The sequence below is a fragment of the Microtus pennsylvanicus genome, chromosome 2 (assembly GCF_037038515.1).
Source record: "Microtus pennsylvanicus isolate mMicPen1 chromosome 2, mMicPen1.hap1, whole genome shotgun sequence".
Lineage (NCBI taxonomy): Eukaryota > Metazoa > Chordata > Mammalia > Rodentia > Cricetidae > Microtus > Microtus pennsylvanicus.
Window position 1 is genome coordinate 60,885,997 of NC_134580.1, and position 18,197 is coordinate 60,904,193.

The 18,197-nt window shown below is 46.6% G+C and overlaps 1 protein-coding gene across 2 annotated transcripts in view; it reads left to right on the plus strand.

Annotated features, from left to right (window-relative positions):
• The window catches only part of Dpys (dihydropyrimidinase), a 65,767-nt gene extending 56,206 nt beyond the window's left edge, over window positions 1-9,561 (plus strand). The window contains exons 9-10 of one of the 2 annotated variants that reach the window (XM_075963624.1): window positions 7,538-7,697; window positions 9,147-9,561. In XM_075963624.1, the coding sequence (XP_075819739.1) occupies window positions 7,538-7,663 (126 nt within the window). In that variant the 3' untranslated portion in view covers window positions 7,664-7,697; window positions 9,147-9,561. The remainder of the gene's footprint in view (window positions 1-7,537; window positions 7,698-9,146) is intronic. The other variant, XM_075963625.1, reaches the window with a different exon arrangement.
• Window positions 9,562-18,197: the final 8,636 nt, after the last annotated feature.

Below are 18,197 nucleotides of genomic sequence, written 5' to 3' on the forward strand. Positions count from 1 at the left end.
GGCACTATCATTGGCTGGGAGCTGCCATGAGAGGCATGGTCTGCTGTCTGCACACCACTGGGGAACTCAGCAGCTACGGCTTGAAGAATGGTCCCCCCTTTAGCTGAACATCCACAGGGTGCTTCTCAGGGTGACCACCAGAGGTGGAGTTTGGGGCAGGGAGATCTGGATGGGAATACTCCCTGTTGCCTAACAGTATGGCCAGAGCAAGTCCCTTGTCATCTTTGGGCTCTGCTTTCTCACCTGGACATTAAACATTTCCACCCTCAAATAAGATTTTTAAATGTCAGAATTAGTAAATGTCAGTCCCGTCTCTTTATTTTCCCATAACTGATTCTGTAACAAAAGCCTACGATCTTTGTAACAACTCAGTGATAAAAAAGAGGCCTTTTTGATTTATCTTGCATTTCATGTTTTGTTTATACAAAATTTTAAATATTTTTAATTTTCATTAAATGCATTAAAATATTGTAAAAAACATAAAAGTTTTGGTGAAAGAATTTAGAATTTTGTATGTTGAGGGTGGGGAGGTAACTCTGCCCTCTCAGCCTGCGCTGCTAACAGTCTTGCAGCGCTACCCAGCTGGCCCCACTATGAGTGCTTCCGCTCTCCTCTCTCCTCCCAGCAGGCTTCACTGATGCTTGCCCCTTGCCGGGGTCTCCTTGGTGTAACCTTCTGTGAATTTGTTTCCTTCGCAGATTCCCAGAGTCCATTACACAAAATACCTCTGCTTTTCAAACAATTTCCCAAGGCTTTGCTTAGGTAAACCGGTGCTCTCAAGATACTTATGCCTCCCAAATGCCATAAATCTATTTTTATCCCCCCCCCCCCGCCTTTTTCCATGCTGGGTGACACCTAGGCCTGCCCTTCTGCTGAGCCACACCCTGGCCCTGCATTCTTTGAACGCGGTATCTCAGTCAACAGAGATGATGTTTAAGATGGTGCTGAGCTTGCTGTGGAGCTAATTTAGCAATGTCGGCACTGACAGGTGAGAAGCTGAGAAGCAGTAACCACAGCAACCCCCGGTGTTTCTGCTGGTCTGTGCAGCATGGAGAAGCAATTCCAATGGGTGTCCCAAAGGACTGACTGCGCCCTCACAGGGAGACAAAGGTGGAGGCTTCCCCTCCCTTTAAATATTAGAAAACTGAGCCGGGCAGTGAGGGTGCACACCTTTAATCCCAGCACTAGGGAGGGAGGCAGGCGGATCTCTGTGAGTTTGAGGCCAGCCTGGTCTACAAGAGCTAGTTCCAGGACAGGCTCCAAAGCTACAGAGAAACCCTGTCTTGAAAAACAAACAAACAAACAAACAAAAAGATTAAGAAACTGAATATTCAAGGAACCAAAAGTCTTGTTCAGTTCTTGGAGAGAAGTCGCGGCTGTCAAAAGCAGCTGATCTCTTAGAGGACCCAAGTTCTGGTCCCAACACTCTCATCACGGGCCTCATGGCCTTCTGCACCTTCAACTCAAGGAATCAGATTCTGTCTTTCTAGCTTCCATGGGCACCTCCACCCATGTGGCATGCGCATAAAGATAAAAATAAATGCCTTTTAAAAATGATAATTGGGGCTTGAGAGACGGCCCAGCAACTAAGAGCACTCTTTCAGAAGACCCTGGTCCAGGGTTTTAGGTCCAACAGCTACATGGTGTCTCATAACCAGCTGTAACTCCAGTTCCAAGGGATCTGATACACTTCACTAGTCTTCCCAGGCACCAGGCATAGTACACAGACATACATATAGGCAAAACATTTATACATGTAAAACGTTTTCTTAAAAAAATTAATACAAAATAGAAGACATGAATCTAAAGGAAAGGGAAAGTGATTTTTTTAAATCATTATTTTGGAATATAGGTAACTAATCTTGCCCAGAATGTTTAAAATAAGAAGCTGAGACATTAAAACATACTTAACTCTAGCAGGATAGGAGGAAAATTAAAGAAATGAAAGACAGAAGTAACAGGAACTTAGATGTTTCAGGTTTCCTGAATGAACAGACTATGTGTTATTAAATCCTTACCAAACACACAAAAAAAAAGCTCTTTAATTTCAAGTGGCTTATATCCCTGGAAGTTTTGTGTATTTAGAGTATTACGATTTTCAACAAAATTGAAGGTGCAAGCCTTCCCTAAGCTATTCTCAAAGCCCTTCTTTATCCTCTCTTCGGTATTAAGCAACTGCAGCCTTTAATGGAGAATACGGTCACATTGCTCTTTATAGAGAGATCAGAACAGCTTCCTGGAGAAATATACGGCTTGTGAATACTGCTGCCAAAGCTTTTAAACTGCCTTGTATCTTTGCAGCGATAAGCATAATTTTCCTTCTAGATAAGAAAAAGCCGAGTGGATGACTGGCTTGGTCCTTGAAATGGGTATTTTCCATTTCCAGCATTACAGTTCGTCAGTGCCTTTCTCAAGGTCAAAATGAGAAAGTCATTTAACTGGTGTCACCAACAGCCATAGAGTCCTAATTCACGGGACTGATGGGGAATAGCAAGCAAAGGTGAGGCTCCTGGAGCTGCCTCTTCAGCTTGTAAGAGACACGTGTGCTCCGCGCTCTGTCCAAGGCCTTGTTCCTGTCAGTCTGGAAGCTCGAAAGCAGACAGAAAGGCACATTTGCATCCCAGGAAGAGGCACGGAGAGTAAAGAAGAGGGCTTGTGGCTGCTGTTTGCCAGACCACTGTTACAGGAAGGATGCTTTCTCTGAGACCTGAGATGATCCAAACTCTGAAACACTAGGAAATTTCAAATGTCAATCTTAGAGCTAGGAATGCCCAACCAAAATACTTCAAAATATGAAAGATGTCTAGTCTCGCACTTTGAAGGGCATTTCAACCTTAGTTCTTTCATTGCTTTATCTGACCTTTCTGCATCATTCAGCAATAATATTTATTGCTCATCAACTAGGTGTCATAGTTTGATTCTTACGATCCTGGAGATAAGTGCTGGTGCTCCTGTTTTATAGCTTAAGAAATTGAGGTTCATTGTAAAGCACATTAATCATTAAGTTTCAACCCTTGTTGGTGCATAAGCCCCGCCTCCTGCCTCTCAGGTGAGTTCTCCATTGTCCCTCTGCAGCGTGTAGGTTGTTGACCAGAGACCCCAGCCCCGAAGTAAGAATGTCTGGTTCTGCTGTGCCGTCCTTGGGCATGGTTCAGAGCATGTTTTGAGGATGCTAACGTACATATGTCTTCATCATTGAGCCTTCTCTCTTCCATTGAATCCAGGAGCTGCTCACATTGTAGTGACTCACTGGAAACCACTGAGGAGCTCAGTTTAATGTGTCCAAAATGCCCTCTGACCTCATCAGGGGCAGGCTGGACTTCATCCAGAGGCTGCTGTCATTCATTTGGTCTGCCGAAGGTCAGGCCAGTATGCGCTGCCTGGCATTTGGAGTTTTTGTTGTTTTTATGGATATTTGAGTGTCTCGGTTCCCATGGGTGACATGGCACCAGTTATTCCATTGAGGTCTGGGGAGGCTTCTCTCTTGTTGCTGCCGCTTTCAGAAATTCTGGCATCTCCCTCAGTAGAGTCACATTTTCCATCAATTTACATGCTCCTCTTCCCCTGATCAACTAACCAGAAAGCATTTCTGTAATTATGTAGATATAATGATGATTGCGATTAATGTTTATTCATAGTGCTGCGTATAATTCTCATTTTGCCTTTCTATTAACACATCACAATGACAATCATAATTAAATATGATGAACTCAAATTGAACCCTCATCTGCTAAAGTAATCCACCCATATTCTGTCAAGTAAGGGGCTATTTTTGCTGCCTATGTCACTTAGGGCACCTTTCCCCACGGGTTTACCTTCAAGCTGTCTTATCTGACTGTAGTATGGTTGAGGTGGAAACCACTGGCACTGAATTGTGATAGCCAACTCTTTTGTAGGGTGCACTGGAGAGGTGGCATGACCCATGCCAGATGTATCCTCAGGTCCCCAGTGTCTTGAGATGCAACTTGAGAAAGTTGATGAATAATTTTACTTAATGTTGCTCTCATCAGAATAATAAAGAGTTCCCAGAAGTCCAATAACCAAACATCCTCCCTTCATTTCACAAATAGTTGTTGATCATCAGGCCTGACTCACAGTACTAGGATATAGGGACCGGTAAGCCAGCTGTCCCTGATGCCAAAGGGCTCAGCATCCTACCTCTCACAACTCCAGTTCCTAGTGTGCACGTAGGTCTTCATTCATGACCCACTTTTTCCCACCTCTCTGCTGAGGTTTTCCAGCTATTTTTATCAGGGAATCTGGAATGGAAGAGATAAAGGCTTTAGATCAAGTTAAGAGTCATCAAATATAGATTTCAATTCCCAAGTCCAGTGTCATGAAGGGAGCTGTCAGGCAGAAAGAAAAGAGGAGTCCTACTGGTCCTTGGAGACCCCAGCCTTCAGAGGTCAAGCTAAGAGAAAACATCCGGGGAGCTGGAGAAAGCTAGACAGTGAAGTGGAGCCAATGAGAACAGGAGTCCCTAATGCAGGAGCCGAAATCCACTGACTACACTCAGCCCAGATCATCTCAGTCCCATCCAGGCCCATGTATTTTATGCTGCACTAAAATCCGCTGAGAATTAAGTATACTCATGTCCGTTTAGCTGAAGCCATTGGGATGGAGTCTGCGATCCAGCAGTGTGATCTCTGAACACTGATCCCTGGTCCTGCTGTGTCTGTGGTCTCTAGTATGCTGGCATTTCATCTTTCACATAGAAATTTGGCATTGCCGATAGAGGAGAGGCCCAAGACTCTGTTTCCAAAGAGTGGTAGGTTGTTTTTCCTCAGAAAACAAATGTTCACCTGGACTTCTGACAAGCGGCGTTGGCTGAGCTGCAGGGCGAGTGTCATTTTGTCACAGTGGATGTCTTGAGGCTCTGAGATGCTTGTGGAGAAGGATGCCAGGGTCAGAAGACAGCCCTGAATGAGAATGATTTGAGTCTAGTCAAGACAGAGCTTAAACAACCCACATCTAAGGAAAAGGAATAGCAAAAGGTTCAAAGATCTGGGGAGCCTGAGGCTAGACCTTCATTGCCACAGTTCCTGCAAAGCCTGAAGTGTGACTGGTCTGCATCTAGGACCCAGGGAAGGGATCTTCAGGCGGCAGGGCGGCCTGTAGAACAGCGCTTCTCCAGCTGCTGGTATGACCCCTTGGAACCTCCTCTTTCTACCCATCGTTTGCAGGGAATGGACAAGTTAGTAAATGCCTCTGGGCCTACATCCTCGTACATGAAAAAGATGCTTTCCTTTGGAACTTCTCACGTTTTTGAGAGATGGATTTTATTCACCATTTTCTTCATGGGCAACGACGTGGGCCCAGAGAATTTACTGGCTTGTCCATTCCCTGCAAACAATGAGTAGAAAGAGGAGGTTCCAGCTTAGACCCAGTCCACTTCATAGCCCCCACTGTGGATCATTACAGCGTTATTAGTTTGAGCCGCCAATGTGCATCCCATAATAATTTGTGTGCTCATGAGTGTCCTGGCCTATTACTGTATTGGCCGAGAACATGTCCCATGCTGGGCACTATCCTACATGCTTATGTGTAACCCTCCTAACTGGAGTGTAGGACAGCCTTCCCATCAGCTAGTGCTAGGGGAGCCGAGGGACTGCACAGGCCGCCTGACTCCAGAGTCCGTTCTTGTCACCACTGAAACTGACACCTCTTGCTTCATCCATAACGATATGGATCTGTTTGTCTACACTGTGATTTAGTTACTTCTCATGAATTCTTTGGCTTCTAAAGTTCAGGATGCTTTTCAAGGCCTGAATGCATGACATCTGAGCCTGTTGCCTCATGGGTCACTGATGTGGGAGTGTCATATATCAATCTGTTGATTTCATGGTTAATCAATAAAGAAACTGCTTGGTCCTCATAGGTTAAAACATAGGTGGGAGGAGTAAACAGAACAGAATTCTGGGAAAAAGAAGCTGAGTCAGGAGTCGCCATGGTTCTCCCACTCCAGATAGATGCAGGTTAAGATCATTCCTGGTAAGCCAGCTCGTGGGATACAGCACATTATTAGAAATGGGCTAGTCCAGGTGTGAGAGCTAGCCTAGAAGAGGCCAGATAGAAATGGGCCAAGCGGTGTTTAAAAGAATACAGCTTCCGTGTAATTATTTCGGGTAAAGCTAGCCGTGCAGGCGGCCGGGTGCCAAGGACGCAGCCCCGCCGCTCCTAATTTCAACAGAGTTTAAACCGAAAAAGGGGAAATGATGGAGGAAGGTCATTGGCTAATAAGGAACTGCCTTGGCCCATTTTATTGGTTAGGACATAGGTAGGTGGAGTAAACAGAACAGAATGCCGGGAGGAAGAGGAAGTGAGCTCAGACTCCATAGCTCTCCTCTCGGGAGCAGACACCTCAGGGAGACGCCATACTCCCAGCTCCCAGGCAGACGCACACTATGAAGCTCCGACCCAGGATGGACAGAGGCTGGAATCTTCCCGGTAAGCGCACCTAGGGGCGCTACACAGATAATTAGAAATGGGCTAAATTAATATGTGAGAATTAGCCTAGAAGAGGCTAGATAGAAATGGGCTAAGCAGTGATTAAATGAATACAGTTTGTGTCTTGTTATTTCGGGCATAAGCTAGCCAGGCAGCCGGGGTGCTGGGGACGCAGCCCTGCCGCTTCGTATTACTACAGGTCACTGCAGCAGTGAGTTTCCACAGAGGGCCTGCTATGTGCCACCGCAACCGAGAAAGCAAAGCACACATGCAGATGATTGCACCATGCAGCCAACTACCTGAAGAGCTGCTGGGGAGAAGAAAGCCCTCTGGGGCTATGGGCAACTGGGGTGGGGAAAGGTAGAACAGGCAGTTGGGGCTGGAGAGATGGCTCAGCAGTTAAGAGCACTGGCTGCTCTTCCAGAGGACCTGGGTTCAATTCCCAGCGCCAACATGGCAGTTCACAACCATTTGTAACTCTAATTCCAGGGCATGCAAAGCTTCCTTCTTCTGGACTCTGTGGGCAGTGCCTGTCTATAGTACACAGACATACTTGCAGGCAACACATGCATACATATAAATAATAAACTTAGAATATTTTATAAATGTATGATAGGTTTTTTAGAAAGGAAGAAAAGACAGAAAAAGGGCTCTAGGGGGTGATATGAAGTCACTAGAGTGTGGGACCAGATGGAACATTTCCTGGCTTCTTTTCCCTAGGAATATTTTTTTTTTGCTGGTGTGTATGGGTGTTTGAATGTGTGTGGACACATGTATGTGCTTATGTGTATGTCGTTCATGCTGAGGCCCAAAGTCGACAGCATGTGCCTTCCTCCGTTACTCTCCCATGTTTATTTCATGAGGGAGGAACTCTCAATTGAACCCAGAACCCATAGATCAGCTAGTCTAGCTGGTCAGCTTGGCCTGCAGAGCCCTTGTCTCTGCCTCCTGAGGGCTGAGGGTAAAAACGTAGGACGCATTATGACAGAGCCACATGGTTATTGCTCTCTCACTTCAAGCAGAGAGCTATGGTTAATGAAATTCAAGTGTGTAAAACCACAAGAGAGACGTGAGATGTGTTCTGTTTCAGACTTGCACACCTACACCCGTGCAGCGTGCACCCTACAAGGGAGACGTCTTCACACTGAAATCCAGAGAGGCAGAAGAGGGTGACCGAGCTGGGACCAGGATGCAGGGCCACTCTTCATCCGGCTGATGTGCTCAAGCAAGGACAAAGCAGGTGTTCTGCAGTGAGTATCCGCGTATGATTGTCAGCTTATAAAATAGCAGCTGTCTTCTTAGGTCTGTGAAGAGTCCAGAGCTTCAAGGTGGAGGAAACACTGATCAAGGCCTTGATGACTTAGAACGTTAGGTGGGCAGTGGGACTGACCGGCCTTAAGCTAGCTGTCTCTAGACTAATCCAAAGAAGCCCCAGAGAATCTTCTATAGTGCAAAACCATAGGTGAGTGGCAAGCAGAAAGCCCTGCTTGTTGTACTAAAAGTATGTCCCATGGCCAATATTTAAAAACCAACTAGAACTTTATGTGGAAAAAAATGAATCTTTATATTGTAAGTATAGCTAGTTATAGCTTATGATTTAGCATTTATGTAAAATTGAGGAAGTAAGGAAAGTTGCACAACAGTTTTCTGGACGTATTTGGTAGCATCGGGGGCTGCTTCTGGAGGAGAGCAGCCCGCACTCTGCAGAGACTGTGAGCACTGGTCACTCCTGTGCTGCCTTCTGCCATGCGGATATTTCTGTGTTGAAACTCCTCTATTTCCCTTTTCTCCCAGTTTCTCTCCCCTCTGTTGTTTTCTGTTCCTGCTCCATCAAATCGCCACTAAAGGGCAGTGCTGGAGCTTTAGCATTTCCGTGACGTCACTTCCGCTGACCTGTAAAATGTACATTCTCCCCTTTGGGTGGTTTTCCAAGAGTCTGATTATTTTCTAAAATTGTGACGTGTATTTGTATGTTTCAGCATGTAGCCATCTGGAAGAGTCTCACACTAGCGGGCGTGTCCAGCCTACACACTGTGGGTCACAGGATAACCATTAGCACAGCCCAACACACAATCATAAAGCGTTCTTAGAACATTGTGAGATGCTCTTTTGCAGTGGTTTCTTGGTAACTCCATTGTGTGGCTCTCAGTGTAGACTTTACTAATGACAAACGTCCCAGGGCAACGTCAGAGGGTCAGACAGTGCTATTGGAAGCTGACCTGACCGATGGAGGAATACGTGTGTGTCAGTTGGAGTGCTGCTGGACAATAGCCTGGTTCTCTACAAACTTGGGTGCTGCGCACACTCACATTTGACAGCCTGTGCTTCCCTAAATCCTGTGGCAGCGGGGTTTGGATAATGAGCCCTGGGACGTTGCAGGCCTGGCCCCCTCATGCAGTGTGCTCTCTCGTTGTTGGGCATTGTCATTTTTTAACAGCACTAGCCCCAAGCTTCAGGACTTCTGTCATTTCCACATTACTGGAATTATTCATGCAATTCAAAAAGACTGTATTTAAAATCCCAGAGATTAGCAGGAGAAAGAAACAGTGCTGGATGGGATCACATGCTAGCTACTCCCAGCTTTTGCGGGAACAGGCTTAGTGTTTACTTTGATTAGAACATTTCTTGGCGGTAGCTTGAACTCGGTCTCTCTTTGTGAGGGAGAATGTTACACTGAGTGCCTTGTACTCTCTTCAAAGGTAGAAGCGGAGCAAAGGCCCCGAGGCCGCCTCCCCGCCAGCCGTCAGCCCCTGGCGCAGAGTCTGTTATTTCAACTCCCCGAGATCCTTTAGGAAAAATAATCGCTCTGGGCCGCTTTGATTTTTCTCTCAGAAGCAATAGCCGCCTGCCTCACTGTGCCTTTGTTGCTGCGCGAGATTGAAGCTATAAATGAACGTTCCTGGGATGGGACGTCCACGTGAAGACTCGTTGATGAGCCCTTTCAGGTGTCGCCTTTCTTTACACCAGGTTTCTTTCTCTGGGTTTTTAAAGATGACTTTCTGTGTAAGGCTTGGTTGCTGTTCTGTTTTGTTTTAATGGCTGCATTTGTTTGAAACAGCGCTATGATTTTTACTTTTGATTGCAATTAATAAACACTGAGAGCTTCATTTTGTATTCCAGTATCTGAGTTGTGTGTGGTTATCTCCTTCTGCCTGATGGGTGGGACCAGGACCCAGAGGATTGAGTCCGACAAGAAAGCACAATTTCTTCTGTTTTCAGTGGCTCCCATGATAGGTCCCAGGAAATCAAATCATGTGTTCAACCATGAAATGAGTCCGAGGCAAACTATCCAATCAAATCACATTGATGGGTCCAGGATTTGAAGAATTAAATGGCATTGGAGATATGTTGATCCTCCCCATCCCTTTTCTGTGTCTTGGTCCCTTTGTGCATTGAGGTGAGGCTTCTCTTTCTTCTTCTGGGTAGACAGGCCAAGAGGGACGTCTTTGGATGTACCCATACTCCGATGGACATACTAGCCCACGAGAGGACGTGTTTACACCTTTAACAGAGGGCCGTGGGGGGCTGAGCTGTCATTTGTTCTGAGCACACAGAAGAGAAGATGGATCAACACACCCAAAGAGAAATCTCCCAGTTCAATTCAACTGCAAATCTTTTTTTTCTCAGGATTGATACTGCAAAACATTTTTTTCCTTCCTGCACTCTGCTTGACAAAGGCAGCTCCACAATAGAACACAGAATCCTCTGCCAGTGAATAAGTCAGTTGCTTTCTTACCCAGAAGTCAATCCTCACGCATCATCAAATGCTCACTTGAAATGTCACCTTCTTCCACAGGCTTTCCAAAGTAGGTTAGGTCCTCTTTGACGCAGCTCCATGGTGAAGCACATACACCCCATCACCACACCCATCTCATGCAGTATGCAGATACTCCACATCTGTAGGTTCTAACCAACGCGTCAAAAACATCTGGAAATAAAGAAAGAAAGGAAGGAAGGAAGGAAGGAAGGAAGGAAGGAAGGAAGGAAGGAAGGAAGGAAGGAAATGTCTGTACTGACAGGTAGATTTCATTCCCTTGTCATGATTCTCTAAGCAACATGGTATCTGAATCTCTACCCAACATCTACTTCACACCAGGAGGTAAAAGTAATCAGAAGATGGGTTCAGGTATAAGCGAGGGTGAGCACATGCAGTTAATGAGATGCCATTTTATATAAGTAAGGTCAGCATCCTCGGATTTGGGGGTCACACTGTCCTGAAGCCAACCCCCCATGTGTACTCTCCAAGGGACAGCTAGAGCTGCTTGCTACACTTCTCCTGTGGAAGCTATAGGGAGGGGCTTGTCTAGCTCCCTGGCACTCCCCCACACCCAGCACAGTGTGTGGTTAGTGTTGGCTGAGCAGAGGTCACATTTTAATTTTTAAATAGAAGAGGAAGTGAAAGAATTCCTGCTAAGTTCTTCAGTTGATGCAGATGAAGATAGAGAGCCTTCAATGGGGCAGAAACAATCTCTGTAGTCTTTCCTGCCCAGCTCTTCTGGGGAAGAGGTAAGTGACTACAGAATTCTGCTCCAGCAAAGTCTTTGGATGTGCACGTGGCGCTCTCTCTGAATTTTACAAATTGCCCCAGTCTGTATTTTACAGATTGAGACCAAGTCCCTTCTCCTTATGAAGTTTGATTGATCTTCCCAAACCTCAGTTTCTTCGTTTACAAAGCAAAGCCAAAAATTTGCCCTCTCGTGGGGTGTCCTGAGGCCTGTGAGACCCAAGCTCTACACAGCAGATGTGACCTCCCATTGCTCCCAAGGTGATAAGTCAACACAGATGTTCTGTCCAGAAAGCCATGGCTATTTTGTTCTTTCCTGGAAGTTCACTACATTTGGCAGTACCAACATCTTAGTGCTGTAGAGGAATGGAAGTGGGCACAAGATGAGGCCATGTGGCCATCTTGGAGATGACGGTGGACATGAGGGCCAGGATGCAGATACCATGAGTGGTGTGAACAGAGACACATTTGGAAGTATGGGCATGGACAGATGAAACAGAGAAGAAAGAGAACATCTATCCAATACTGACAGCTACAGAACACTGTAGAACATTCTGGTGGTTTGGGGTCCAACAGCCAGCATGGATGGGCAGGGACCATGGCCAAGGAACTGAGTCACGCTGGAAACAGAAGCAGCAGTAGAATCATTGGGGCGCGGTGAAGCAGAGGAGAGTGCACACAAAGCAGTAAGCCCAGAGCCGGAAGGCAGTGAGCACCTGGCAAGTTATCCAGCTGATACCATTTTCCCATCACTGCCAAGCCCTGGGAAGAGACTGGAGGAAAGATAGCCTCACCACGCTGGGTTCGTTACCCAGCCATTTTCCCACTGGTTTGGCTTTTGGGGTGCACCCAGCTCTTAACCCTGTTCTTGCAGCCCCTTACACTTCTCTCTCAGCAGTACAGACAAATGAGTTCTGGGCTTCATCTCCCCAAGTTCTGTTTCCTTAAAGGGTTTGCACCACTCTGGGAGGCTTCATACCTTGGGGACAATCTTACCCTAAATAATTTTCTTGTCTCAGGAAACTCTTGTTACAAGAAGGCTTGTTTTGCCTTCTGAAGGAACACACAGCACACGTCCCCTCCAATCAATATTTCTTGCTCTGCACAGTTCTGTGGAGATGAGAGAGGTTTACAGCACAGTTGGAAGGTCGGAACACAAGCCTGGGGTAGCTCATAGTAGGAACCCTGCTGAGGGGGCATCTGAGAACACAAGCTTGGGGTAGCTCATAGAAGAAACCCTGCTGAGGGGGTATCTGGGAACACAAGCCCGGGGTAGCTCATAGTAGGAACCCTGCTGAGGAGGCATCTGGGAACACAAGCCCGGGGTAGCTCATAGTAGGAACCCTGCTGAGGGGGCATCTGGGAAGGCCTGACTGGGCTTCCAGAAGTCAAGCAGGCAGTTCTGCTTGTAGGGCTGTGGCTTCAGGATCCACCCTGAGGTGAGAGAAGCCTCTGAGGATAGTCTTGTTGCTTTGTTTCATTTTGATTGTTGGCAATTGTTTAAGTTAGGGTTTCTGTTGCTGTGAAGAGACACCATGACCATAGCAACTCTTATAAAGGGAGACATTTAATTGGGGTGGTTCCCCTACAGTTTAGAGATTCAGCCCATTATCTTCTTGGTGGGACATGGTGACATGCAGGCAGACATAGTGCTAAAGAAGTAGCTGAAAGTCCTACATCTTGCAGACAACAGAATTAGTCCGTCAGTCACACTGAGCGGAAGTTTGACCAAGAGAGACCTCCCTCAAGCCCGCCCCTACTTCACCAACAAGGCCACACCTCCTTCAACAAGGCTACACCTCCAAATAGTGCCACTTTCTTTGGGGGGCATTTTCTTTCAAACCACTGCAGTAACAAAGAACACATGAAGAACTTTTCATTTTCTAGGACCCTAGATTCTGCAAATGTCTCTGGATCTAGAGGCTGAAAGAGAAGGAAGAAACGTCTTGGTGTTTTTGTTTCCTGAGTTCTTGGGTGGATGCTGGCCTACTGTCAACCAGGAAGGACTCATAGGAAGAGTGGCTGATGGTGTCCCAGAGACCTAGCCACAGGAGGCAGAGCCTCCTGCAAAAATATACAAGATGGTGAGGTGACCATTTGGGGACGACGTGGCATGTGTGCTTCTAAGGGTGTGTATTCTGCCTGAGGAATGTCGCTTGCCCTCTCTGAACCTCAGTTTCTTGATCTATGAACTTGAGACCATCCGCAAGAGTTCCTCTGCTTCCTTGACTGTGTGGCCGAAGGTACCCAAAGAGATGGTGACATTTGTGCACGGAGCAATGAGAGTGTGTCGAGTGTGCCACAGCGACAACGTGAACGTCACGCTCAGTCAGCCGCTCTGGAAAATGGAAACAAGAGAAGACATTGAATGAGAGTGATCAGAGAGCAGTGGGGGAGGGGGTTAAAAATAGATGAGTGAGCTTACAGTCACACAGAAGGGCCCTTCTGCGAGGAGAGTGCCTAACACCCGAGAGGAAAATGTGGGCAGAAAAGGAAGGTTAGCTGTGGATCCGGGAAGTGGAGGTGTTGCCCACCCCGCAGGAGGAAAGCAGAGCTTTGTTTATTGGTGCACAGAAGCTTGGGTTGGGGTGACAGCTCATGATGTGGCAGTTTCTGAGTCAGGGTGCTATCCACACTGAGGGTCACATGCCCAAACCAGAGCCAGATGCAAGCACAGCTGAGCCAAGGTCAGGCTAAGCCTAGAAAAGAGAGAGGAGGCTGCGCATGGGAGGAGCAGCAGGGTGGATAAGATGGACGTTAGAGGCGAGTTCTGTGTGATGAGGCTAGACTATGCAGGCGAGGCTGACCACAAGGGAGGTGTCCTGCCACTGCGCTGGGGGTTAAGGCCAAGAAGACAAGAGTCCTGGGCAAGGCGACAGTGGAGTCTGTTGGCTAGGAAGGAAGCCCAGAAAAGATGATGCTCAGAAGCAGAGCTACAAGGTTTCTCTGGAGTAAGACAAACTCTGCTCCGGATGGCTGTCTCCTCTGTACCCTCCGTGCCCAGACCGGCACACAGAAGTCAGGTCTGTCATACAAAGGGCACTCCTAGTCATGTTGGAGTGACGTGCCAGCTGGGTGTGGCCAAACTGAAAATGTCCAGCAAACCAGGCCTGCTGGCACAAGCTGGAAACCCCAGTTATTCAGGAGGCTGAGGCAGGAGGATTGTAACTTACTCGAGTCCTACCTCAAAATAAAAGTATAAGCAGTAGGCTAGGAAAGGTAGCTCAGTAGGAGAACATTGCCTAGCATGTGCTAGGCCCTAGGTTCAATCAACCGCAATATTACAAAGAGAAATAAATTAACGATCTAAAAATTATCAGACAGGCTCAGAATTTGAACCCGTTTTGTGACTTTGACAACAATTAGCTTTCTTTCTGGTATCTGATAGTTAACATGGAACATTTCTCTGTCCCTCTTGGCAACCATGGGTCATCTGTCTTGTTCTTTGTCTCGGACTGTGGACTCAAAACATCAATGAACAGCTCACGTCTTAAAGAGAATAAGAGTTTATTCTAGAGCCAAATTTGTATGACCATGGCCATGGGACACAGATTTAGGTTACGCCAAATTCCATGTTTCAACACAGAAGTTTCATGAAGAATTATGTTGAAATAAGGGCAGCGGGGCTGCGTCCCCGGCACCCCCGCCGCCTGCACTGCTAGCTTTAGCTTATGCCCCGAAATAATTACACGGAAACTGTATTCTTTTAAACACTGCCTGACCCATTAGTTTCAGTTTCTTATTGGCTAGCTTTTACATATTGATCTAACCCATTTCTATTAATCTGTGTAGCCCACAAGCTGGCTTACCAGGGAAGATCTTAACCTGCGTCTGTCTGGAGTGGGAGAACCATGGCGACTCCTTGACTCAGCTTCTTTCTCCCAGCATTCCGTTCTGTTTACTCCGCCTACCTAAGGGTTGGCCTATCAAATGGGTCTAGGCAGTTTCTTTATTAATAAGAAATCACTCCCACATCAGGATTATAGTCTTACATAACAAAGAAAGTCATAAATGAAGATAAATAAAATACATCGGCAGGGGCATCAGAGAGCCAGTTGCTCAAGACAGGGGAGACTTTTCTATGGATCTCAGAACTGCCTAGTGACTATCTTAGCTTCGGGGTTGGCGGAAGTTAGTGATCTACCAAGTTCATACATTCCAAAGGTTTTGTCTATTAGTCTTAGGATGTTAGTTCTGACACAGAGAGAGGCAAGGAATGGAAGTAAAAGAGCCAGCTTGAAGGAGGTAGGTCATTGGCTTCTGGGCCTAAAACACCCCAACTTCTTTGTAGACACAGATATATAGCTTCTTTCCAGGAACATATTCTGTCTCTCTCTCTCTCTCTCTCTCTCTCTCTCTCTCTCTCTCTCTCTCTCTCGTGTGTGTGTGTGTGTGTGAGACAATCCTCCTTCAGCTTCCCAAGTGTTACCACTGCAGGATGATGCTGTCCTGTCTCGCCTAACCCCTTTCCTTCTCTTTATATCATACAAGGTTTACCACGCTCCATGTAGTCACTTGTTTCCATGGCAACTTGTTTCTGCATTTTGCCATTCTCAATCCGCCTATAGGGCTATGCCTGCTTCCCACTTCTAAGCACGGCAGTGCGCAGCCATATTTATATCCTGTTCTGATACAGAGTGTCTTCTCAGATGGGGAACACTGTCTTCTCAAATGATTAATTTAAAAATACATTTAAACACATTAAAGCATAATATAAAATTTCTTTACACCTGCTAGTTAAGAAATAACTTTTCTTGTCAGTCATTTTTCATTGACTCATTCAAGGCTGTTTGTTTCAGGCATATTAAATGTGGTGGTTTTAATGAGAATTCCCCCATAGACTCATGCATTTGAATGATTTGTCCCCAGTGGGTAGAACTCTTTGGAAAGAATTATGAGGAGGTGTGGCCTTGTTGGAGTAGGTGTGGCATTGCTGGAGGAAGGATGTCACTAAGGGTGGGTTTTGAGGTTTCAAAAACTCATGCCACTTCCTAGTTAGTTCTCTCTCTCTCTCTCTCTCTCTCTCTCTCTCTCTCTCTCTCTCTCTCTCTCTCCATCATGGTTGTTGTCTCAATGTAGGTGAGAGGTTATCTTATCTATTGCTCCAATGCCTGCCAGCTGGCCTGCCCACCCGCCTGCATGCCACCACACTACACACCATGGGGGCTGTCACACTGCACACCATGGTGGTAACGGACTAACTCTATGGAGCTATAAGCAAACCTCCAATCAAATGCTTTCTTTTATAAGCTAGTGTCTCTTCACAGCAATAGAACAGTGACTGAGAAAAGACAACCATGGAAAGGGGCTTCAGGAGACCCTAGGCTCCAAGTTATAATGTTTGGTTCTCAGTTTCTTGACAGTTTGCATGGCGATCAAACTTTGGTAATGTTCTCATCCTTAGTGATACAGGCTGGGACTTCATCTTGAGCACATGCAAGAACAAGAGCCATGGTGAAATTTCACTTTTGTCTCACTGATATTTTGTTCTTAACTAACAAATCCTTACAGTTTTTCTTCTTCCTCTTTTCACATGTGCCGCGCACCACACCCCTGTGTCTGCGCTCTGTGCGCTGGCACCCAGTTACCGAGCTTCGGGCAAGGGGGCTGGAGGTTAAAATACACAGACACACACAGACAGAGAGACAGCGACACGGGTCATTCTTGAATTCCCCAAGAATGCCCCCTTATTGTGTTCAGGGGCAGATTATATAGAGATAGCCACACCCCAGCCAAACCCACCAGAAACTACTCTCCTGCCATCAGGAACTCCGGAAGGTCTCGTGCTCAGAGCAGCTGTAGGCACTCAGATCAGGGGAAAACAAGTTGTTTACAAGAAATTCAGGATCTGGGGTCTCACTGCTCCCAACACACGTGCGTGCGTGCGTGCGTGCGTGCGTGTGTGTGTAAGCCTGAGGCTGATGTTGGAAATCTTCCTCCATGGCTCATTGACCTTATTCTTTGAAGTAAGGTCCATCCGTCAATCTCAGAGCTTGCCAGTGTGACTAGTTTCATCAGCTGCTTAGATTCTCTGTCTCTTCCTTGCTGTGCTGAATTTCAGGTGGAGCTGCCACATCCGCCTGGCATTTGCTTGGGTCCTAGGGATCCACACTGCGGTTCTTGGTGCATAGCGAGCGCTTTAACTGCTGGGAGTCTTCCCATCCTGTCTTTGTGTTTTCCCTTGGCGCCGTTTTCTACTTTCGTGAGGCTGACTCTGCAGAACCATTATTCTTCAGCCCATTGTTCTCCTGGGTTAGTTCTGGACCACCGTCTGCATTGGTTTTCATTTGTTTTGTCTTGGGCTTTTTTAGCTATAAAATTGCAAGAGTTCTAAGAGATGCTTGGACGGGGGCCCATAAACGCTGGTTGACAATCCGCTTGCCTTTTCAGAATGAATTTCCATATGTACACAATAGCAGAACTCTGTCCCATTTACCCTTGGCAGTCAGTGTGGATAAATGACCTTGTGTTCATAGTCTGTGCCCCAAGAAGCCGGGTTCAGCCACCTGGCTTCAATAACAGGATTAGAGTAAACAAATTCACAGTAAAAAGCAGAACATGAAAGTTATTCAATGTGACCAAGGTTGGAAGAGTGATAAGGAGATCCAGTGGGCTCTCTTCAAGTTCATCTTTGAGGTTCTGTAGTGAAACTGAGGTTTGAGTCAGGTCAAAGATACGCATCTCTGAGCAGCACCAGTCAGGGTCTGTCACCACACATCATTGTCGGGGCTCCAGTCCCCCACCAGATAATCTGACAAGTTCTCTGTGTTGTACGGAGTCACTTTTCCGGGTGGCAAGGTCCTCCTGTGGCGGGTAGCAGCCTTTAGAAGGTCTCCTTCTCCAGTGTAAATTTCCTAGAGAAATCAGCAGTTTCCTTGGATCCACTGTATTAATAGTCTGTAAGCCACAATAAGCAACACAAGTGTCCCTTCAAAATATTCCTGCCAGGCCAGTTGCAGCTCCACATGGGTGTCAGTCACTGGCTCGACTTGGTATTGCCCACTTTTCTGTTGTGATAAACCACCATGACCAAGGCGACTCAGAGAAGAAGAAGATTATCATGGCTTATGGCTTCCAGAAGGATAAGAGTACAGGGTAGCAAGGTGGAGTCATGACAATGAGCTGTATGCGTGGTGGCTGGGAACGGAAACCGAGGGCTCCCATTTTGAATGGCAAGCATGAAGCAGAGTGATGTGGGAGTGATTTCTTATTAATAAAGAAACTGCCTAGACCCATTTGATAGGCC